This window comes from Budorcas taxicolor, chromosome 23 (genome assembly GCF_023091745.1).
Source record: "Budorcas taxicolor isolate Tak-1 chromosome 23, Takin1.1, whole genome shotgun sequence".
NCBI lineage: Eukaryota > Metazoa > Chordata > Mammalia > Artiodactyla > Bovidae > Budorcas > Budorcas taxicolor.
In genome coordinates, this window is record NC_068932.1 from 32,989,509 (window position 1) to 33,013,792 (window position 24,284).

General features: G+C 46.0%; 1 protein-coding gene across 6 annotated transcripts in view; it reads left to right on the plus strand.

Moving 5' to 3' along the window:
• Positions 1-24,052, plus strand: part of TCF7L2 (transcription factor 7 like 2) — a 199,248-nt gene extending 175,196 nt beyond the window's left edge. For 2 of the 6 annotated variants that reach the window (XM_052661148.1, XM_052661150.1), the window contains 9 exons: positions 436-538; positions 2,563-2,649; positions 8,070-8,195; positions 9,190-9,349; positions 9,747-9,854; positions 15,127-15,175; positions 15,768-15,818; positions 17,084-17,156; positions 22,726-24,052. In XM_052661148.1, the coding sequence (XP_052517108.1) occupies positions 436-538; positions 2,563-2,649; positions 8,070-8,195; positions 9,190-9,349; positions 9,747-9,854; positions 15,127-15,175; positions 15,768-15,818; positions 17,084-17,156; positions 22,726-23,149 (1,181 nt within the window). In that variant the 3' untranslated portion in view covers positions 23,150-24,052. The remainder of the gene's footprint in view (positions 1-435; positions 539-2,562; positions 2,650-8,069; positions 8,196-9,189; positions 9,350-9,746; positions 9,855-15,126; positions 15,176-15,767; positions 15,819-17,083; positions 17,157-22,725) is intronic. The other 4 variants (XM_052661149.1, XM_052661151.1, XM_052661152.1 and 1 more) reach the window with 2 other exon arrangements.
• The last annotated feature ends 232 nt before the right edge of the window (positions 24,053-24,284 follow it).

The window sequence follows — 24,284 nt, forward strand, 5'->3', positions numbered from 1 at the left end:
AAACCAGAGGAGTAACTCTCATGCAGGAACGTCATTAGAATTAAAGAGAAGAAAATGACAAGTTGTGAAGACAAAGGAATCTAATATTACTCGATCCCCTACTATGTGCCAGCCCCTTTAGATTTTTTTTTTTTTCCAATTCAAATAATCACACCGATCCCATGAGGCAGAAATATCCAAGCCGGCATTTTCTAAGTCTGTATGTATTTAGCCAGTGTATGATCCATCTAGAAGAAGATGAATTTTTCAAGCTGGTGCAGAGGGATAATGAGATGAAACTTACCGACAAGTCTTAGGATCAGACTCATGGAAAACAGCTCATGCTAGGATTACAGAGGCGATGTCTCTCTTTATCCTCTCCCTGTTCCCATCACTTGATGGTTTCTCTTCCCTTCTCTCTTTCTCTTGCACCGAAACTGTGGCTTCTTCTTCCAGGAATCCCACGGCCTCCGCACCCTCCAGATATATCTCCGTACTACCCGCTGTCACCTGGCACCGTAGGACAAATCCCCCATCCGCTAGGATGGTTAGTACCACAGTAAGGAGTTCCATTTTTTAATTTCCTTTTTGTTTCTTACATGGGCATGCTTATTATTTATTCTGTGCATGTGTGTGTGTGTGTGTGTGTGTGTGTGTGTGTGTGTGTGTGTGTGTGTGTGTCTTCAGAAGACAGGAGAGAGGAGGGAGGGCCATGGGTGGGGAGTTGTGGGGAAGATGCTTGCTGATCTGCCCAGTGGAAAAGCAGGCAAGTCATTAGCCATTCAGATGGATGATATAAGAGAAAAGCTATTGATATTCAGCATTCTTAACCCATGGTCACCAAAGGCTCCAGGTTCTTCTCTGGGAACAAAGATACCCTTAAGGTACTTTGGGAATTGCAGAAGACTCTGAGGGCTTCTCTCCTGTGAGGCCTATCCTGCCCCTTCGGGTGGCAGCCCAAACTGGAGTCCTGTCATTCGACTGGGGCAGCAGAGGAGTGGGTTGGTTTTGAAATCAGGGAGTGGGAGTGGGAGGTCACAACCCCACCCCCCACCCCAACCGTCATTCCCAAGATTGACAGCCACAGTGGAAATTTGCGTCTTTTGAGAAGCTCCATGTTCTCCAACCAGCATCTCTCTCTGAGAGTCTTTGCATGTTAAGTGGCTCACCAAATTCTGAGGGGAGGGAGTGTGGGGTCGTTGGAATCCTCACTACAGGGTACGGGGCCTTCCTGAGTATCAGCCCTAGGTCTTGGCAGCACTCCAGATCATCAAACTGCCTTTGACAGTTTGTCTTCTTATCACCTAGTCTTGCTTTTATAGCACCACCCATTAACCTTTCCTAGACAACTTTAACATGTATTTTAAAATCAGAGCAGAAAATCCTGTAACGTATAAGCATACTGTGTTTGTATTTGTGTGCATGCATGTGATACGTGCTTTATGATGGTGTGCTTTTGTGTATATCTTTCTTCATGTTTATCGGTGATCTCTACTATTTGAAAAACACAGGACAATTTGTTGAATCCTATCAGGAATACATCGTGAAAGAACTCTCAAGTTTGGGTCTTGGGGAAGTTAACCTTTCATGACCTTAAAGAAGATACAGTTTCAAAGTGGTTCACCTCTTTTCCCCAGTTCCATCTTGATTTCTCCAGCTCAGCATATTCTACAATTTCTTTTCTTTTTTTTTTTAAAGAAAAAAAAAAAAAAACTTGTATTACACAGTGGCTGTACCAAATACCAAGCCCAGGTGTAGTTTCAGTTTATTGTTTTGCTCCTGACTTTTATTAGGAAGGGTGGATGTGGATGGGAATGTGTGTCCTGTTTCTTCTTCTTCAGTGGGTGGGGCTGTGCCTCCACTAGTTATCAATTGCCCCATTCAGCTGATGGGGAGATATTTGAAGGCTAGATAAAAAGGAATAGCCAACTCAGACAACCCTCTGTCAGGAAAAGTTGTGTGTCTTTCATGAGGATGCTATTTTGCATGTTGCTGTATTTTTTAATTATTGTAATGAGGTGTGATTGTCTATTGGTTACCCACAATTCTTCTTGGGGATTCTCCCCCCGGTAACTCTTGTCAACACTTGTTAATTTGACAAAAGGCTACAAATTAAGCTCTGTTAATTTAATGTTTTCTCACCGAGATCTAAATACCGAAAGAGGCCCAAAGCGCAACTGAAGTCCTTTGATTCACTGCACTTTATTTTGGTATAAATTTACATTCATTATTGTTTTCCTTTGGATGTGTAGCCCTCAATTAGTGTGATGGCTCCATTAAAGCAAGCGAGACTTCGCCTTTAATTATTACAACAAAACACCTAGTTTCAGCTTGGGGAGAGGGTCTCTATTGACATAAGCAAAGGTTATAAAATTTAATTAGCCATTCCTATCAGATTTATGGCATTCAAATTGTTCTGTGTTTCTTCCCTTTGATCCTTCCTGTACAATCCCCAAGATTTTTGTTCTGATCAAATGAGAATAAAGCTTACTGTGCAGAGAGAACTTTTCCTTTTTCTTCTTTTCCTTTTCCCCACCCCCACCCCCATTTGCACGTTCTCACCATGTACCCCGCTCTTTGTAGGCAAGGTCAGCCAGTGTACCCCATCACGACAGGAGGATTCCGTCACCCCTACCCCACAGCTCTGACTGTCAACGCTTCCATGTCCAGGTGAGTTCCAAGACCCAGCACCTTCAACCAAAGTCATGAGTCTCTTTTCAGAAAGTTCTCTGGATGCTCCCAGACCATCCAGGCAGGTCTGTTATGTGTAGGTCTAAGGGTGTAAGACCCATAGAGTGTTAGGCTTTTCTCCTAGAAAATCCTGAAAAAATTGCTCTGAATTTCCCAGGTGGGTGATGCCACAATTTTAAGGTTGAATTACTGAGTCAGTATTTTTAAGAATTTAAGAAGGCAGGAAGAAATAATTAGGACATGGGGAGCTTTTTAAAGTGTTATTTCTCTGTTGCCCTAAACCAGGGAAGAAAGGAAAGGGTGTAGGTAAGTTTATTATTGTATATACAAAGAAGAATTTAAGGGAGGGTTATTGGTGTTTGCAAAGCTCCAGGCTCTTAAGCAAAAAAAGAGCATTCCCCTCTCGCCCTCCTGCCCAAACACATCTCTGTCTAAAGTAGCAATGTCCAGTAGAAATGGAAGGTGAGCCTTATATGTAGGGAATATACAAAGGGAATTTTAAGTTTTCTACTAGCCATATTTTTTAAAAGAAGAGAAGAGAAAACTCAGTTTTTAATGATTGATTTTATTCAACCTAATTAGTCAAAATATCATTCTGACACATTATCACTGTAAGCAACTATTAATGAGTTCTTAACTTTTTGTGTACTTAGTTTTGGAATCTGATGTATATTTCACACTTACAACACTTTTCAATTTGGCCTGGACACATTTCAAGTACACAGTAGCCATATGTGGCTGATGGAGACCATGTTGGCCTGTGTGGCTCTAAATTTTTTGAAGTTTAACAAAAATCCTCCCTGGTGGCTCAGAGGGTAAAGCATCTGCTTGCGTTGCGGGAGACCTGGGTTCGATCCCGGGGTCGGGAAGATGCCCTGGAGAAGGAAATGGCAACCTACTCCAGTATTCTTGCCTGGAAAGTCCCATGGATGGAGAAGCCTGGTAGGCTACAGTTGATGGGGTCGCAAAGGGTCGGACGCAACTGACCGACTTCACTTTGACTGTGTATATGTTCACACGTCTTTAAGCATATAAATGTGTATAGAACACATACACATATACCCACATGTGTGTACCTAGATCTTTTTAATTCCCGTGTTCTCTTCCCCCCCTTTCTAATTAATTCTGGCTAATTTTTCAGTGACTGCTCGTTTATTTACAAACTGGTTGGCAGCAGTATATTTAAGTAGTCACTAATTGCTCCTAATGATAGTTTTATTTTCTGTTCATCTGATTTTCAGTCAAGTTAATTAAATCGGTGGAGGTTTAGACTTTCCTGATGGGCTGCAACAACAAATCCATTTTGAGGATGGCACCTAATTAAATTAGCATGCATTTACATGGCAGGGATGCCACCTCCCAGCCTCCTTCCCCAATCTCTGTAGCCGGCATGAGGACCCTAGACCAAAGGAAGGGTTGGAAAGACGGGCCACGATGCCTCTTTTCCTACTTAGGAAACAGTGATTTTGGTGGAGGAAAGAGTAAGAACCACACTCATGAAGAAGCATAAATTGTAGCATCTCTAACGTTTGTCATCACGCCATGGGTATTGTGCAGCCGTAAAGATCTGTTTCCCACCTGTGATAAATCCTGTCAGTTTCTAAATCCACACCAGTATTGGTTAGGCGGGAAAATGCTTGTGTGTCCTCTTCTCTCGCAAGAAGAGGAAGGTTATTCTCATTAAGTAATGTTACCACAACCTTGGAAAGCCTGGGAACGAATAGGGAGTCTCCCAGGAGGAGAACTGCTCCTGAGCACCGTGGACCCATGGCTTACCTCCTCTGAACCAGCATTCCTCCGACGCACTGGGCTGTTTTTCGTGTTTGTTTCTTCCGTGCGTTCCAGAGGTTAAAAGCGGTGCAGTAATCGTAGGATAGGGATTGAGGTTAAGCTTATTGATTGAATTATCATTAGGAGGTTAGCCGATGATTTCTAGGTGGGCAGGGGGTGGAGGAGAGGAAGGGAACGGTGGGAGGGAAGGTTAGGGGGCTCGAGGTGCGGGGGGTAGGCGGCCGATTCCCCAGGTAGGCCTTATGAAAGGTAGCTAGTTAAAAAGCGTATACAGCAAATTAAATACATTATTGTGGTAATGGGGCGACAGAAGTATGGGTCTATTATACTTATGGCAGTTATAGGGAATGTAGGCAGCTTGCCCTGTTCCAGAACACCCTTTGATATTCATTCTCTTCAGCAGCGGGGCCAGGGCTTCTCAGAATTAAGTGATGGGTCATTATACTTTAAACACCATGGAGAAGCCTAGATTGGCAATTAAACAGCTCTTGCTGACACTCACTTGTGCCACCCTGTGACCCCCTTTAGATTGAGATGTTGGAGCTCCGGGCCCTCAGCCTGCTAAATTGGCGCAAGGCTCTTCTCCTGACGAGAGCGGGCTCTGAAATCTGCCGGCTTCAAAGGGAGCGAGATCATGTATAAACCATAATGTGGGTGCACCGTGGCTCACAAAAAATAAGGCAGGAAGAGATGAAATGTTACAAGTGCAAGGGGGGAAATGAGAGAATAATGACAAACCTAATGCGGCTCAAAGCAGGCTTGTTGCACAGGAAAATGCATCCCACTGCTTGTGCATAAAATCAAGGCCAGCAGATGACATCCAGTTAACAGAAACGTGTCAACAGTGAAGGAAAGCGTGAGTAGGGGAGGCAGAAGCCCCTGAGACAGCCAGAAACAAAAATTAGTTGTCCTTAACAAGTTAAGGTTCATCATTATATTCTGGCTTGGAGCCATGAAAGCAGACGGGGGGATATAATGAGCTGCTTAGAATTTTTAGGGTGTTTATTGCATTGCACGAAATAGTTGTCTGCAGAAAGGAATTTCTTACATGAAAGTATGTGTATATCCCATACACACACACACACACTCACACGTGAGTCCCTTTCTCTGCCATACATTTCTCAGGTATAGGAATATGGGTGTGGGTATGTGAACTTGGAAGTATTTGGTCTTCATGGCTACGCTAGAAATGTTTCCCCACCCCAGAATGTACTCAGATTCTGGTGTCTCACTGTGGTGTTTGGTGTACACACACAGACACACACACACATACATGCACACAGAGTGTTTTTTATCTCCCCCTTCTCTCTCTCTCTCTCTGTACACATATTCTCATTCAGCAGGAAGGGAATGTATGTATTTGAGGAATGTTAAGCCTTTAAAATTCACAGTAAAAGCTGCCGCTCCACCCACTGCTTCACCCAAGGGCTTCAAAGAACACATGTTCTTAACTTACGTTTTCTCAGAGGTCTTCAGACTCTGGGAAGGAACAGGGTGTAACTTGGGAGCCCAAGTACCTCCCAAGCTTTGTTCTTTATTTTTTGTTGGGGGAGAGGGGATGGGAATGGAAGTTACTTTTTTTTCCCCTCAGTCTCTCTCTCTCTCAGGGTTTTTCTTTTCTTTTTTTTTCTTTTTCTTGACACCCTAAGAGAACTCACATGACTCTTATTTAAAAAATCATGCTGTTGTTACCAAACTTTGGTAAATTTGTCAAGGCAGCTATGAGAGAAAGCCACATCAGGGTAGAAATTCCAAGTCAAATGCCCACTGTGATTTTGGGCCCTCTTCAAAAATCTGCATTATTTATTGGTAGTTTCTCTATTGATCTGTGCAGAGTCAGTTAGGACTTTAAATTTTTCACCTTTCTTCTGATGAACATTTGCTACATTCTTTTGGTAAAATGAAAACTACTTAGGTTTCCAGTCCACATAGGAAAAGAACCTTGTAAATAAGTACAGGATCCTTGTGAACTAACTGTCACAACAAAGTCTCATTAGCACCTCCAGTGACCAGCAGAATTGACTTCCTAAAGAGCAGGTGGTCCTTCCCTGGTTGCTACGTGGGGTGGCCATGGTTTGGATTTATGCTGAAGGCAGCAGTTGCTTGATCTGGGTTCCCCCTTCACCTGAACTTGCCTGATCTTGTCAGGGCAGAACCTGGGGGCTGCCCTTTTTTTTCTTTGGGGGAATCACCCCTTGTAATCCCTCATTCCACCTTTCTGTACAGTAATGTACATTCCTTTAAGAGGGTGGTTCTTCTAACCGAGAACAAATTGTGACTCCAAGTGTATCAGAAAAGACGAGAGCTATAGGTTGCATCCAGAGAAGGCAATGGCACCCCACTCCAGTACTCTTGCCTGGAAAATCCCATGGGCAGAGGAGCCTGGTAGGCTGCAGTCCATGGGGTCGCTGAGAGTCGGACATGACTGAGCAACTTCACTTTCACTTTTCACTTTCCTGCATTGGAGAAGGAAATGGCAACCCACTCCAGTGTTCTCGCCTGGAGAATCCCAGGGACGGGGGAGCCTGGTGGGCTGCTGTCTGTGGGGTCGCACAGAGTCGGACATGACTGAAGCGACTTAGCAGCAGCAGTAGCATAGGTTGCATCCTGTTGTCAGTTTGGAGATGAACCAAGAGCATTTTAAAATTAGCTCTGAATGTTCTGGCTAGTTTGCATGGTTGAGAAATGCCAATTTACGGCTTAAACCATGTCCAAAATAACATGCCTGAAAGTAAACAGTGTTAGAGGAAAAACACAGACTATTCTTTTCTTTATTAATAATTCTGATCATTCTTTATAAGGTCTTCTAATGCATAGGCAGTATTTTAAGTAAAAGTAATTTAGGAACCCTAGAATTTTAGAGTGGGAAAGGATATACAAATCCCAGAATTCAAAGCTTCACTCAGGGGGTTGTCTGTGTAAAATGCTCTTTTGGGGCCATCTCTGATACAAAGTTATTTAAAACATCCGTGACGTATGTTGGGAACCAGATGGCAGTGATTTGGATTCCCCCCATCTTTCTGCCTCACTCTCTCCCATTACTGTCAAAACGATGGGACCACAGCAGCAAAAGAGAAATAAAAATTTTATTGCGTTCCCATCAACAGAATGAGGCCTAATGAGGCATGCGCGGCGTTGTCAAAAAATGTATGTATACTTCAGCCGCGTTAATATTTTATTTAGCTGTCAATATGCAACAAAAGATTTCATCTTTCATTCTAGTGCTGATTAGGACTTAAGAAATAGTCTTAGATGCCACTAACAATGTCCTCCCAAACCAGTGGACTTGTGGTCTCCAGCAAGTAGTCCAAGCCTACTTTGTTGCCCAAGTATACCGGCTGAACTTGTCTTTTGCTGAAGATGTTAGCAATCGTAATGTCTCATGTCAGTAGCAATAATGAAGGGGAAGATTGGCTTTAATGACATTACGAGAGTCATTATGTTTAATCTGTCACTAATTAATGCTGACAGGTTTCATATGCCTTGGGTTGCTTTCATGTGAGTGTTGTGTGCTGTTTCTTTCTTTCTTTCCTTGTAATTGTGTGTACACATCCCTCCCCATTCATTCATTTTGATTCTGACGATTTACACAGCTTTCTGTCTTCCAGGTTCCCTCCCCATATGGTCCCACCACATCACACTCTGCACACGACTGGCATTCCCCACCCGGCCATAGTCACGCCGACAGTCAAACAGGAGTCCTCGCAGAGTGACGTCGGCTCACTCCACAGCGCGTAAGTGTCCTCCTCTTCTGCTTCACCGTGTGTTTAGCCCGCGGTGCCTGGGTGGTGGCCCTGCCCGAGGTTGGTCAGACTTCAGTAAGGGAGGCATGTGCCCACTGTTGGGGAGAACACAGCTCTTTCTTTGTGTCCTTGGAGGGGCTGGGATTTGCAAGCACTTCTGCCTGCCAATGTAGGAGACGCAGGAGACTCGGGTTTGATCCCTGGGCTGAGAAGGTTCCCTGGAGGAGAAAATGGCAACCCAGTCCGGTATTCTTGCCTGTGAAATCCCATTGACTGAGAAGCCTGGTGGGCTGCAGTCCCTGGGGTCACAAAGAGTCGGACTCTATTGACCGCACATGCACCTTCCATCCTTGATCCCGCAAGAGACACTGGCTGAGATGGAAATGGTCACAGTGTGCTTTTCCCTCTGGCTGGGGAAAATTTTGTGTTTGTAAACCTTGAGAGTCTCTTGGACTGCAAGGAGATCTAACCAGTCCATCCTAAAGGAGATCAGTCCTGGGTGTTCATTGGAAAGACTGATATTGAAGTGGAAACTTCAATACTTTGGCCACCTGATGCAAAGAGCTGACTCATTGGAAAAGACTCTGATGCTGGGAGGGATTTGGGGCAGGAGGAGAAGGGGACGACAGAGGATGAGATGGTTGGATGGCATCACCAGCTCAATGGACATGAGTTTGGGTAAACTTCGGGAGTTGGTGATGGACAGGGAAGCCTGGTGTGCTGCAGTTCATAGGGTTGCAAAGAGTCAGACACGACTGAGCAACTGAACTGAAACCTTGAGGAAGTGATGACAAAATCTCCCTCATCCCCCACCCCCAGGCTGTTTTTGTTCCATTTCCCAGGATGGAGAAGACCCGGTAGAAGTGTGCTTCTTCTGAGTCACTTAGGACGTTGAGCAGGCAAGGGGGCGGGCTTTCTGGTGTGGAGGAAGCTGACCTCGAGGTTGTTCATTGGGGTTGCGTCTGTCTGTTTTGTCCCTATCCAGAAAGCATCAGGACTCCAAAAAGGAAGAAGAAAAGAAGAAGCCCCACATAAAGAAACCTCTTAATGCATTCATGTTGTATATGAAGGAAATGAGAGCAAAGGTTGTAGCCGAGTGCACGTTGAAAGAAAGTGCAGCCATCAACCAGATCCTGGGCCGGAGGGTAAGTGGCGTGCCTGCTGGGAGAGGAGGGCCAGAAAGGGACATGGTGGGTGGCGTGACATGCCCCTGTCCCCATTGGTTTGGAGCGTCCTTTCCCTTCAGCTATACTCTTGACTCCTTCCATGGTCTTCGTGGAGTTGGAAGCAGTAACTCTGCCTTCGAATGATGTTAACAACAGCCACACCCTGGTCTTCCCCACCTGCAGAGAGCAAAGACTCGAACATCATAGACGACAAGTCAGGTTTGGTCTGGGCCCTCCTGTTAGTGCCAGGCCCCTGCAGACTGTAGGCATCTTCAGATGACACCGTTTGTGACGGAAGCGCTGTCCGTCCCCCGGCCACAGTGTGGTTTGTGACGTTTCTGCGTGTCTCTCTCCCCCCTCACCCTGTCCCCTCCAGTGGCACGCGCTGTCCAGAGAAGAGCAAGCAAAGTACTACGAGCTGGCCCGGAAGGAGCGACAGCTTCACATGCAGCTGTACCCCGGCTGGTCCGCACGGGATAACTATGTAGGTGGCTCCCTTTTCTCGGGACTAGAGGCTATAGCAATGTGGTGGATGTCCATCTGGACAAAGGAGATGTGACCTGCCAGCCTGAATCGGGCTTCAGCACCACTCAGTCTGCCAGCTGTGACTGTTAGCACCTTACCCTAGCACCAGATTGAAGGGTTGTGTCTTAGCCTCCTGCAGGGCTCTATAAACATGGGGTAGTTCTTCAAGGAGGAGGAAGGGGGCTGACGTTCCGGCTCAGGGGACCTGTGGGGCCAGGTTAGGGCTGTTCACACCTTCTGCCCACATCTTTGAAGAGACATGGCTCTAGAATACACCCAGCGAGGCCTGTGTGTTTCTCAGCAGTGATGCCAGCTGGAAGAAGAACATTTACTTCTTCATGGCTGTTCTAGCAGGGCCTTCACCCTTACGAGGGAAAAATGAAACCGTTGGTTTAGGATCTGGTACAGTAGAAGTTGGAAGCCTAGTGCATCTTGAGAGAGGCATGATGGGAATATCTCTGAAAGTAAGTAGGCTGTAGAAGCCATCTTTTGGCAGAATGGATGAAGTGACACAAGGGAGGTGTGTGTGGGGGGTGATGTGTGTGTCCCTCAGCTTTTTGTTGGCTCTGGGATTTGCCTAATCCCCTCTCCTTAGTTTTAGAAAACACTGTAGGGGTTGTTGTCTTTACTGATCACAGTGATTGTGACACTGTGGATTCTTCTCCTCCCATAAACTGGCTCTCTTCTGTCACCCTCACCATTCTTTCTTAGTCTGGTTTTTGGCCCAGGAACTCAAGTTCTGGGCTCGTTCTCCTCTCTAAAGGATGAAATGTCTCTTATTTTGCCTCATACTTCATTACATGGCGTTTAGTTTCATGAAGTGCTTTTTACCATCCACTCTTTGGGGCCAGACAGAACCCGTCTTAATGCTGGCAGCAGGCATCTCCTCCTGTTTCTTGATGGTACTGAGCCGTGGATGATTCTTCTACCCTCGGTGCTCCCTGACCTAGCTGTCCTCTGACCTTCACCTGTGGTGGGGAAGCTCTCTGTGTATGTGAGCTGAGATCCATTCAGTCACTGCTGTTTGTGAGCTTACTGTCAGCACAGTGTTGAGGGGATCGAGTTAAATCAGAGCTGTCTCATAACTTAACCAGGAAGCACAAGACATCTGCTTTGAATGTGTGGGTCCTGGAATAAGACTGGTTTCTGCTTCCACTGCCCCGCTGTTCCAAGTGTCATCACTCTTTGGTCTCACACCTTTGCACACGCGCGTGCTTCTCTACTCTTTGCCATGTGCTTGGGGAGGACCGAGACACCTGTGTCTCCATCTCCACAGCCACCCGTCTCCTCGTAGGTCCCACACGCTTCACTCAGCAATAGAACAGATTCCTCCTGGGGAGTCGAAACAGGAGTCAGTGCTTGTACTTCCCAATGACACACTGGCTCCTCTCAGAGCCCTCATCACTCACAGACAGTCAGGCGCGGGCTCTTAACTGCTTGGGACCTTTCCATTCGTCCTCAGCATGTGTGCGGTGGAGGAGCCTTTCTTCTGGAGCTGAAAGGAAGAGGATAAGACAGCTAACGCTCTCCCACAGGCTTGCTGACCTCACCTGACCTTGAGGTGGAGACTGCCAGCAGCAGGCAGGCCCTGCAGCTCCCCACACAAGAGCCATCTCATTTCAGGACAGCTGCTCCCCTGGTTTCGGGTCAGAAGTTCTTAGAGTTCATCTCCATCTTCTCCCTGCTACAGACCCAGTTCTTTGAGGAATCTAGAATGGTACCACAGAGAGGAATTCAGCTACTCTCTAGGTATCCTATCCCCAGTAGACATTTTGGGTCAGACGATAGCCTTCATGTACAGCTTCATGTGCATGCCCTGCACAACTTTAGGGTGTGCCATTCACACCGTGGTCTGTGCGCATTACCTCCTGGAGTTGTATAGGGTTCTGTCTCCACGAAGGTATGGGCTGACTTTGAGAGAGCTTCAAAAGAATACTGCCATGGACTTTCCTGGACTCACGACAAGAAATTGCCCAAGGTGTCTTAAGAAGTGTTTTCTAGGTTTCAGAAGGTTCTCAAGACACTTGAAATGATGTTAGCTTGGTTTTACATTGGGACGAGGTTTGGTATAATAGGGGAACCCCTGAAAAGACTTGAGAGATCAGGTTTAGAGGTAATATCTGGATGTGGGGCTGTAGGAGCTTTACCACTTCCAAGGGGTACTGTCAGATTCCTTTATGAGTGGCTCATTGCACATGGCTTTGCACACACACAGCCCTCCGTTTGTTCCTTCTTTCATTCTTTCCTTCCTCTCTCATTCACTTCCTCTATCATCTCAGGAAGTGGTCTGGAACAAGAATTAAACTGTTTAGAGGTTTAATTGTGGTGGAAGCTATTTAGCATTTTCTTTTACTGACTTGACATAGAAGCGTCTATAAATTACTCTGGGTGTTGTCAAGTTCTGAAGGTTCTTCTGGAAAAAGTTTTCTGAGCTAATATCCTTATGCCAGTTGCACGTTCCTGCTTTTCTAGCCCGGTGGTGATAGAAGCCTGTATATGCTACCTTAGCTGAGTAGAATTGAGTAAAACAGTCGCATTTGGGGGCTTGGACTTGGTACACACTCTGGAACACACAAGAAAAGATTTCGGTCAGAGAGTAATGTCTAACCCGTGACATTGTAGTAGAAGCTACTTCCTTTCCAGCTCTTCTGTACTGAGTCAATGAGATAAATCCCCAGTAGTTTGCATATCGTGGGTTTTTCCTCACCACGGTACTTGAGGCCTTTTCTTTCGTTACATTTAAAGAGATAACGAGGGGGCCACCTCCCTTGAAAGGCATCTCCCTAATTCACTTTGCGGTGTTGAGTCATTGTTTCATATCCTCTTTCAGTAAAAACACAGTCCCTGCCCTCGAGAAGCCTTTAGTCTGAACAGTCATTGCCTCAGTCATGAACATCTCAGTTTTGTATCCCACATGGATGGCTTCCCAGGGGTGAAGGAATTGTCATCTGCCTTTCAGAATATATTTCAGGAGATTGAACATGGGTGAGCCAGGCACAGAAATGGTTCAGTTCCAGGCAGTGCAGCATCTGAACCATTTCTGTGCCTGGCTACGGTTTTCTTCCAGGTTCCTAAACGAACTGAAGCTAGCTCCTCCTGCCTGTTCCAGGATGGCCGGGTAGTGCTTTGCTCCTGGCGTAGGGAGGCACAGACATGAAGGTGGGCTGCTAGGACTCATGAGAAAGCACACAAACTCCTTTCTTTGTTTCTTTTTTGAAGTTGTATGCCAAGGAATGGAACATGTTTCTAGTGGAAACAATGAGGGCCCAGACAGATTGCCCTGATGCCACAGGCCCCCAGATTTGAGAGGCTTTCTCTAGGACCCTTGACCCTCAGCCCTCAGGTAGATCTAAGACTCTGAGGCATCCCTGCCTTGGCGTCCCCCTCACAGAGCCGTGTGGGTTCTCAGGTTTTCTGCCTATTGCTTTTCTTTCTGGTTTCTTCTTGAGTTGATGTCAACACACCATGAGAACTTGTGAAAGTCACTCAGTCGTGTTCAACTCTGCGACCCAATGGACTATATAGTCCATGGAATTCTCCAGGCCAGAATACTGGAGAGGGCAGCCTTTCCCTTCTCCAGGGGATCTTCCCAACTCAGGGATCGAACCCAGGTCTCCCACAGTACAGACAGATTCTTTACCAGCTGAGCCACCAGAGAAGCCCAAGAATACTGGAGTCGGTAGCCTATCCTTTCTCCAGGGGATCTTTCCATCCCAGGAATCGAAGGGGGGTCTTCTGCATTGCAGACAGATTCTTTACCAGCTGAGCTATCAGGGAAGCCCAAACTAAGCCAACCACGAGGCAAAGGATATTTGGATATTCTGAAACAAATAGACGTGACATTTTGCTTGTGACATTTCATATAGACCAGGCAGCTAATTCACGTGGATGGGACCAGAGCTATTGGGGTGAGGGAGAACTAGTTTCAGATAAGGAAGGAGGTAGTTACCTCTGCAGAATTCATCCCCATTCCCTTTGCATATCCACATCTGGGGCCAGACCGTCAAGATAGCAGGGAGGGTCAGGTGGAGAATGTGAATGACTCCATGCAATGCTTGACCCATAATCCATTAAGAGCCTTCCTCAGAGGACAAGGCAGTAAATATGAAGGTAGCATAGCCTAGTGGATAAGGGCTGTAGAACTGAGGTCACCTGGGTTCCCGTCGACAGCATCATCTGATAGCTGTGTCATTTCAGGAAACTGCGTGCACCCTGTATCTCAGCGTCCTTATCTGGAAAATCTGATGGTGATCGTGCTTGTTGAACAGGATTGTGTGAGGATAAATGGGTCTCTAGGCATAGCACACTTAGAGCCATGTCTGGCACATAGTATGTGCTCAATAAATGGGAGCTGTTATTACTAGTCACTTCAGTCGTGTCCAACTCTTTGCTACGCCATGGACTGTAGCCTGCCAGGCTTCTCTGTCCATGGAATTCTCCAGGCAAGAATACTGGAGTGGATTGCCATTCCCTTCTCCAGAGGAACTTCCCAACCCAGGGATCAAACCTTGGTCTCCTGCATTGCAGGCAGTTTCTTTACCATTTGAGCTACAGGGGAGTCCATATTACTAGGAGTATTACAGTCATTACACAAGTGAAAAATGGTGAGGACCAAATGTTCTCCTTTATGGATGTCCACTCAGCAGTTTGAAAAGGAGCTCAGATGGTTTCTGGTTTTATTTCGCTTTTTTTTTCCCCCCTTCTGACTTTAAAATCAAGACCCACGCTACAGTGCTAAGAAAATCCCCTACTAAGTCTTAATTTTTTGATTCCAAGTGAGCAGCTTTTGGCCTTAGTAAGAGATTTGCATGGGGCAAGGGGTTCTCGTGGCCATCTCAAAGTCACTCATTCGTCCCTTGGCTCTTGGGCCACTTCCAATCCTGTCTCTCCACACCTCTGTGAATCTTTCCCCATCCAGGCCTCATTTCCGCTTTTATGGATGCCCTGGATCGGGTTTGAGGGTGGGCACAGATGTATAGGAAAAGAAGTCTTCCTCTCTGCCCCACTGATTCCATCTCTTCCGCTAGGCATGCGCTCTTCTAGCTGGAGCACAGTTGAAGGGCACTTGGACTAAAGGGAACCGGGGGTTGGAAAACACTCAGGAGTGGGTGTGGCTGGAGAGGGCAGGTGGTGTCCCTCCTCCTGCCACCTCCTCTCCAGGTGAGCCCAGACGTTGTCGTCCTCCCATCTGTTTCCTGAGATAATGCCCTGTGTTTCATCTGTTTATCTAGGGGAAAAAGAAGAAGAGGAAAAGGGACAAGCAGCCCGGGGAGACCAATGGTAAGTTAGAATAAGCAGGATAGAGGAAGGGAGCTGTACTCTGAGGACCACTCTTTTATGTCAGGCTTCTATCTGGGGGAGGCAGGAGAAATTCAAGGCCAGGACGTTGTGGGGCGGGGGGAACCCATCTTAGCCAGCCTTTTTGTTTATGCATTTTAATTAATTGCTTCATGACTGCCCTTTTAAAGCTAGTAACATTCATTGTTGCATGAAAAGCACATTGTAAGTCTAGTGGAATGTGTTTTTAAATAACTGCAGAGCCTGTAAGCGGAGAGCAGTAGGCATGCCTAGACGGGGATTTATACAGTCTGCTTATTTTGTATGTGTCTGAGTAAGGATGAGGAGGGGGCTAGGGGAGCAGAGGGGGTGTGTGCGAGTGTTTGATGTTAACTGGGCTGTTCCTGAATGTTCTGATGCATGCCTTTACAGTGGTCTATTGCACCCGATTTAAATTAAGGAGGTTTGTCATTCTCTAGAAGAAATTAGAAATACTGCATAGGCAATCTCAGAGGGCCCTTTGAGAAGGCCAGGCTTTTACAAACAACGACAAAAACATTGTGAAGGCTTTGTATAATTTGTTCTTTTTTTTCAGAACACAGCGAATGTTTCCTAAATCCTTGCCTTTCACTTCCTCCGATTACAGGTGCTAATGTCATTTTGAGTCATTAAAATAGTTGATAAACTGTTTTTTAATTTTTCTTGCCATTATAGTTTTATTAACATGAAAACACGTATGACCTTTGAACATTCTTTTAAATGACCATCTACATGATTTCGTATGTTTTGGTAGATTTTTTTTTTTTTCTGCTTTTGTTGTTTTTTTTTTTTGAATTTAATTTAACTTCTGCTTTGTTTATTTATTTTTCCCGTAACAGTTGTTTAAGCCATGATGACAGTGATTTAGAGTTGAACTAACTGTGCAAATTGAATATGCAGTATTTCTTTCAAAGAGACTGGTTTAAAAAAAAACAACAACAACAAAATGGAAGGAATTCAGTAATAAACCTCCTTAATCTAATGGCATTTTTTCATCGCTCCCACTAAGTTTTCTCACGCAAGCATGCATCCGCAGTATGATTATTTTTTTCCTTTGCTTTTTTTTAATTTTCGTTTTTTTTCTTCTTTCACTTTTCTGCTCATAACTTGCAAATCCACTAGCATTTCACTGACTGTACCTGCTTAAATGCCACTGTGAGCTTCTAACTAACTCCTAACAGCTCATTCACACAGCCTATTGACCTTTATCTGTTCCTCTCTTAATATTAATGAAAATAGATTCAAAGAAAAGATGAACATTCCAAAAGCTGCAATATCCCAGTACCACAACCCCTTTTCTTTCTTTCTTTCTGTTTCGTTTTGTTTTGTTCTGGTTTTATTTGTAGTTTTTTGTTTTTTGTTTTTTTCTTTTTTAAACTGTTGTACTCTGAGAAGAAAAGAGCATGTGACAAACTTAATTCCCTCCTTTGCTTTATTTTCTTCTTTAAGAAAAACAAATTGAGAGGAAAAAAAAGAAAAAGCAGAACCAAACGAAGAAAAACATTATTTAAAAGCTAGTTCTTGAGGAGCTAACATCCCTTTATCAGTTCAAACAAATCGGAGAGACAGTCCTCAAAGAAGGGATACTGCAGCTTTATTTGCAACAGCTAATTTCACGAGTTGAATAAGAATGTGATTTTTTTTTTACCTTTTTTTTTTAATTAAAGAAAGTTAAAAATCAAAAGTCAATATTTTGTAATTAGTAACCAGGTCATTGATTTATTCCCTTTTTTATTTTTATTTTTTTCTTATTTGTATCTTTCTCTTCCCCCCTTCCCTCTCTCTCCCTCCCTCTCTCTCTCTTCTCTTCTCTCCCTCTCCCTCTCTCCCACGTCCTTCTCCTCTGCTCGCTTCTCTCTTGAACTCATTCAGACCTGAGCGCTCCTAAGAAATGCCGAGCGCGCTTTGGCCTTGATCAACAGAATAACTGGTGCGGCCCTTGCAGGTGTGTATAGATTTCCCAGATTCGCTGTGCTGGTTTGCAGCTGGTCTATTCGGTCCTTTCCCCCCTTCTCCGGCCTGTTGCTTTGTAGCTCTGTGTGTGGATCTTAGGAGACAGGAGGGCGCGGGACACTGCTCTGTGAGGGACGTGCTTGTCCTCCTCGCTGCTGCTAGCCAAAATGCCACTGTAAAACAGCATCATTTGTGCCTCCTTGGGTCAGCGACAGCAAACCCCAGCGCGCCCCCTCCCAGGGAGTGTTGCCTGCCAACCCCTTCTTCCCGCCCGCCCGGGATGGGGGCTCAGTGACATCCATCGTAAGCCTGGCCTAGGTAGAAACAAACAACGTCACCTTCTCCCCCTCCTCTTCTCTCTCTGTTTTTATTTTTTTATTTTTTCCTGGTTGTTTTTGGTTTCTGGTTGTTGTTTTTTCTTTTTGTGTTTTATCATTTTATTTTATTATTTTTTCTTTTGACGCATAGAAGTCCTTTCCTTTCATGTCCTTGGTGAGGGAAGACAGCCACATAGAACCAAGGTGATAGTGAAGACAAGTCAGCTGTAGCCGAGATTTTACATCCAACTGAGCACGACCCACCATTGTGTTGTGTTTTTTTGTGTTTACCTTATGCTAACAGATGCAAATACTCCAAAGAAGTGTCGGGCACTGTTCGGGCTTGACCGACAGACTTTATGGTGCAAACCGTGCAGGTATATTCCCTACTGCAAGGCCTTTGGGAAAAATCAAAGCATTCTGTCCTTCTGGTACCTTAGTGCATCAATGTATTTTGACCTCATTCCCATCTACTTCCCCGCTGGCATCAATGACTAATGATCTTCATTCTTCAAAATTTCCTTGCTAATTTTATGCTGTGTCCTCTCCCTACTTTTCTCTTTCTCTCTTTCCCCTGCTCTTATAAATAACATATCCCTGGTGGTAGGACCTAGACCACAGCCCTCACAGACCAGGACGGGCACTTATCCTTTTGCTCTGAAAGCCAGCATCCTGGATCTGGCCTGGCCCTGTCAGTGCTTCTGTGGCATGTCTGCAGGACAGAGGGAGACCCACCGTGTCCCGAGGTTTGAAGGAGCTCAGATAGGCAGTGATAGCATTCCCGTGTACTTGGAGTCTAGACATGTGGAGAAGGGCTCTGGGGGAAGGCTTCTTTTAGTTTTGTTTTGTGTTTTTATTTTCTGTTTCAAAACCACATCTCTGGACAGAGGAGCTTGGCTAGCTGACATTGTTTTACAGTGCTGAAAAGAAGCGTGGCATTCAACGGCATGCACCAGCTACAGGGCCACAAGCAGAGGTCACGCACTGCAGCGCCACTGGCCTGCACGATGGAAAAAAAGAAATATGTATATGTATCTATACATATATTTAGAGAGACAGAGCTCTGGTTCCAAAGGGAATCAGAAGAGTCCAAATTAAATGCCTGTGTTCCACCTGCAGGTTCCATCCAACCTGTAATTTCAGGGAAGGTATAGGTACTTCCTTCTTGGTGGAGGGATACCAGCTAGTTCCTGTCTCATTTCCTTTCCTTTAATGACCACCTTTGGTTAAATTTGTTGTTTCTTTGTTCTGATACAAGCAGTCTTTGAATTTGGAATATTATGATGGTAGGTATCTCAACACCCAAACACGCCCCCCTGTCTGTAGTGCCTCCCTTGTCAATGTGTCCCTTTCCTCCACGCCCTCGCCATGTGTTCCGTGTTTAGACGTTAGCTCCCATGTCCATTCCATCACGTGCATGCCCACCAGTCTCCTGTGCCTCTCCCCACCGCCCCGACGCCTTACGAGAGATCAGCGAAGCACCTCATGTTGACCAGACGTTGAGGGGAGCTGGGGCCCAAGAGCCTTTCTTGAGAGAGACCTCCCTCCACAGGCAACCCTCTGCCCATTGAGTGAGGATGGGGGGCCTTGGGTGCTCGTCCAGCAGGAGAGGGAACCCCCACCCATTCTGTGAGACAACAGTGTCCCTGGAGGTGACAAATGGTTTTGCCACTCAGTCCTGGGATCTTGTCTTTGCAACAGAAAAGAGTTTTCATGGTGCAGCTGGTGGAGAGTGTCAGAGATTTCACTAGGGCTGGCCTAGAAGATGGAACCTCTGATGACCCTTTATAGGCAGTGAATTTGTATCAGACCTTTATGTGCTGAGTAGGAAGATGACTAGCTGCAGAATCACTGCTCTGCCATGGCAAAAGGTTAGCTTATCACAGGGCACACTCATAAGGGAGGGTTCCTCATGCTCTGTAGAAAGGTGCAGCTGACACCGTTTGTGTGCCCCTCGCAATGTGGTTTTGTGGCCTGGTTTGTGTATTTTATTTGTAGGAGGTGAGTGGTGGTGTATGAATCCCTCTTCCTGCTTTGGAAGCAGTTAACTGCGAGTTAGACCTGGCATTTTTGGGGGCTGAAAGTTATCATGTCCAACATTGACTAACTACATAGTCCCTTCTCAGACCCAGCTCCAACCTCACTTAAACCCTGAGTGTGGAATCCTCCTCAGAAACAAGAATTTTCGTGACATTTTTAACAAAGCAAAACAAAAACAAACAACCCCAAGGCTTCGGAGCTGCTTCATAAACATGGTTTTCTACAGTGCAGCTCGAGGGCAGCTGTCAGCATGCAGCCTGGCTGCCCAGACACTGAGCCACACACCCCCTTCCCCAGCGCCATCTTTCCTCTTTCCTGCCTCAGCACCCTTAGACCTTCCCCAGGGGCCATTTTTCCTTCACTGGGGTGGTTGTTTCCCACTCTAAAAGCTTTAGCAATGCATATCTGCTCCTTTAAGGGTGTGATTCCAAAATACGGTCAGGAAGAACTCTTACTTTCCTTTCAGAATGAATCCATAAGAAGCTAAAAACCGATTTTTCAGGGGCCACACCTTGATGAGAGGTGGAGCCTAGGTGGGGGAGGATAAGAGAATGGGTCTTGTCCCTTTCTTCCTCCACTTTTCCTCTTGACTTTGCTAGGATCTCTGGCTTGATGCTAAACCAGTAATACAAGATGTGCTTTTAAAAAATAATAAAAGGATTTGCAAAACAAGGCATTTTCTGGCCTGTCCGAAATGCGTGGGTTCCAACTGCCATCTGCTCTGCCACCTCTTAGAAGGAGCGGTCACCGTGTCATTCATAGTCCACATGTCTTGTGTTCAAATGCCCCCCACTCATCCCCAGGACATGGAAACTTCATACCATGAGGAGGGCAGAAGAGGGGAGGGGAGCACCAGAAATGTTCCCAGCTAATCAGGGCTCCTCGCTCCCTGCACAGGGTTTCTAATTTTACTTGACATTTGAGGACATTTTAACAAGATTCTGTTTTGAGCCCACCAAGTTGCTTTTCCCATCTTTTCACTCTGCCCTAATATAGCATGGAACGCTGCTGGATGTCTTTCCCTTGTTTCCTGTTATTTTTTCCCCCGGTCTTTCTTTGTCCCTTTCCTCTTTCCCCTCTCTCTCATTTGTCCCTGTTGCTTTCTCAGTTTTGCTTATGCCCCTCCCTTTCTTCTCCCATTTTTAAAATGCATGGACATCTTAGTTTTTTGAGCATGTTTTGATCTGCAGGCTAAGGTGGTTTAAAACTCTTAAGAGGCTTAATTATTTTATCTTGGGTTTCTGGGATGGGCACAGAACCCATAGTCCATTTCAGTCTATCCCAGAGGAGGAAAAGGAACCTTGTCAACTGGAAGGCGAAGGCAGACTGTCCTCACTTTCCTGGGGTTCCTTCCGACCCAGAGCAGGGATGGAGAGGCCCTGAAGCCACTGGCACAATGGGTCTCGGCCTCTGGGAGGCAGGAAGGACTGAGCATGTGCCCTTTTGCCCCCCACCTCCCCTCCCTCCTGCCATCTTGCTGAGTCCACACCCCATGTACTGAGGGGCATCATCAGACAGCTCTGGGGCACAAACCCAAGGAGGGACTCAGTGCACTCACTTCCTTTCAAAGGCCACTGACATCTGACAGCAGTGGCCTTCAACTGGGCAGCATCTCGGTTGCTTTCCCATGACTGGAAGCCAGCCGGTACTTCTATACTTGTTTTTAGACAGTGTTATCGGCCGCGGTTCGGACTGTATTCTTAGGTCAGCACATCCCCTGTATCTGCATTATTTTTAATAGCATGAATGGGGTTGATTATTGATTACCAGGATCACCTGTCCTACCACATATGATCCCATCAAACTGGGATGAAATACTAGGGGGAAGCTGTGAGGTCACACGCTCAGTGTCTTGAACTGACTTTGCCCACCTCAGATGGATAAGCACAAGAGGCTCTGAAATTCTCAATCCTATTTCTTACATAAACAGGAAATGGAGAGGGGAGACTCTGGTTTTGGCGCAGGGCAAAATTAGTCTCTCTGGTTTAAACACTACTCCTGATAGCCCCCCCACCCCCACCCCCCATTCAGGAAAGTCCATGCTGCGACTCCCTGGCACTTCTTCTTTGTTGTCACTTCCTTGTGACAGGCTGAACCCTTACTCACTGGCCCTGGCATATGGACCAGGGCAAGTTGCCCCTCCATCCCCATTCTCACCATCTCTCCTCCTAGCCTTCTCACTGTGGGGTGGGGGAGGGGAAGACCCCAAATCTTAAAAAAAAAAAAAAAGTTTGAATCATAATTTAATCCACAACCTGCAGGCCATACAACCAGTTATTCTTGTTCCTTTGGATCATTTTCTGTTTTTCTTATTCTTCCCCCTCCCCTACCTTTGTTTATCCTCTTCTTCCTGTTTTTTGGTGGTTTTATTTTTTTGTTTTTTATTTTTGTTTTGTTTTTGAGTTTATTTGGTTTTCTTTTCGTTTCCCTCTCACCCCCCACCCCCGTCCACACCCCCCTTCACAACTGATTCTGACCTCTCTTGATTTGGTGTGGTTCTTAACAGACAAGCCCAAAAAGTTCTCTGGGCGCCAGCAGCCTCTGGTGGTGGTGGTGGTGGTGGTGGTGGTGTTTGGTGGTGGTGATGGTGGAGGTGGTGGGATGAAACCTTTTCAGCCTCTTGCTCACGCTGCCTTTAAGCTCTGTGGGCTCAACAGTCTGCATTTTGAGTTTCAGATGGATATGAGGCGCCTGGGGAGGGAGCTCTGTCTTTCTCTTTTACACACATGTACACACACACACCCACTGAGGGGTGGGGGCGGTAGTGGTGGGAATGGAGGGGGATGGTTAGTTACCACGGGAAATGAAGCGATGTCTAAGCCAAAAGAGGAACCAACAAGCTCCTGAGCTGCCCTCTGCGTGGACGCAGCCGCTCTCTGTCACGGTCCGCAGGTGGCGCCCTTGAGCCCGCTCACTTCTATTTGGTCAGGAGTGGGAAGGCGGGTGTTTAGCGGGGCAGGGGAAGCAGGTAGGTAGGCAGCTGTGCGGTCTGACACACTTCATTCGCCAGAGCGGGCCTTGTAGCTCAGTGAGCCGGGCACCCCAGCGAGGCGTTAAACGTCCCCTGGCCGCTGGGCGATGTCTCCCCGGGGGGGCACCGTTAGGTGGCGGTCCTCTTGGCTCTGAGCAGTAGATAATTCTCTCCCTTGGCATCTTTGCCCTTTATTCACAGATAACTCTCTCCCCTCCCTCCCTTGTTTCTAGGAGAAAAAAAAAGTGCGTTCGCTACATACAAGGTGAAGGCAGCTGCCTCAGTCCACCCTCTTCAGATGGAAGCTTACTAGACTCGCCTCCTTCCTCCCCCAACCTGCTAGGCTCCCCCCCCCAGGACGCCAAGTCACAGACTGAGCAGACCCAGCCTCTCTCGCTGTCCCTGAAGCCCGACCCCCTGGCCCACCTGTCCATGATGCCTCCGCCGCCCGCCCTCCTGCTTGCCGAGGCCGCCCACGGCAAGGCCCCCGCCCTCTGTGCCAACGGGGCCCTGGACCTGCCCCCCGCCGCTCTGCAGCCGCCTGCCATCCCCCCCGCATCTCTGGCACAGCCGTCGACATCTTCCTTACATTCCCACGGCGCTCTGGCCGGGACCCAGCCCCAGCCGCTGTCCCTCGTCACCAAGTCTTTAGAATAGCTTTACCCTCCTCAGCCCCGGGTGCTCTGTGGAGTGTTTTCCTCTCGCTTTTTCTTTATTTTCGGTTCCGCCCCGCCCCCACCCTCCTGCCCGGTTTTCGTGTTGTCCTCTTCCGTTTGTGCCACGTGGCTACATTAGTTAATGTTTATCGAGTTCATTGGTCAATATTTGACCCATTCTTATTTCAATTTCTCCTTTTAAATATGTAGATGAGAGAAGAACCTCATGATTCTACCAAAATTTTTATCAACAGCTGTTTAAAGTCTTTGTAGCGTTTAAAAAATATATATATATACATAACTGTTATGTAGTTCGAATAGCTTAGTTTTAAAAGACTGATTAAAAAACAAAAAGAAAAAAAAAAGCAATTTTGAAGCAGCCCTCCAAAAGGAGTTGGTTCTGTATTATTTGTATTAAATACGAGCTTGCGAACCAATCATTTTACATCTGGTTTTTAAACCATAAGGGCACAAGGAATGCAGTGCCATTTACTTTTTTTTTTTTTTCTGTGTGAAACAACTTTTATTGTGATGTTACTTGTTATTGTTTAAATGTACAGAAACAAAGGGTTAAAATGTGTTAATATACCTTGTTCCATGGTGGTGTTCTTTTGGGGGGAGGGGGTTGCTATTCAACAATTAATGGAATCACATTGCTGTTGGACCAGTAGTATTTATTGCTTTAGAGATTGCTCGTCGAACCTGTACGTTGTCCCTTTTAAAATATGTTTTCCTTTTTCTTGAAACTGTATAAAGTTTTTTTCCCCTTAGCATAAGCATCTTATATATAACAACTCATTTGTACAAGGTTTTTAAGTTTATATATAAAATGTGTATATATATATTTTTTTGTTTCCCTTTTGGACTTTTTTTTTTTTTTTTTTTTTTTGCCGTATGAAACCCAGATACCGCCAAATGGACATTAATAGTTGCATTAAAGGATCAGTAGCATTAACAAAAGTTGCTTTAAAAGCCATTATGTAAAACAAGACTTGAACATTAGTGAGGGACTCTTAGAACGCTGTACCAGCAGCAGTGGGAATTGTCCCGTTTCCCCTGTGAACTCACAGGCGAGCACCCTGCACCCTGAGGACATGGACTGACCGTGTGCAAAACTTTTTATGTGCCAAAATTCT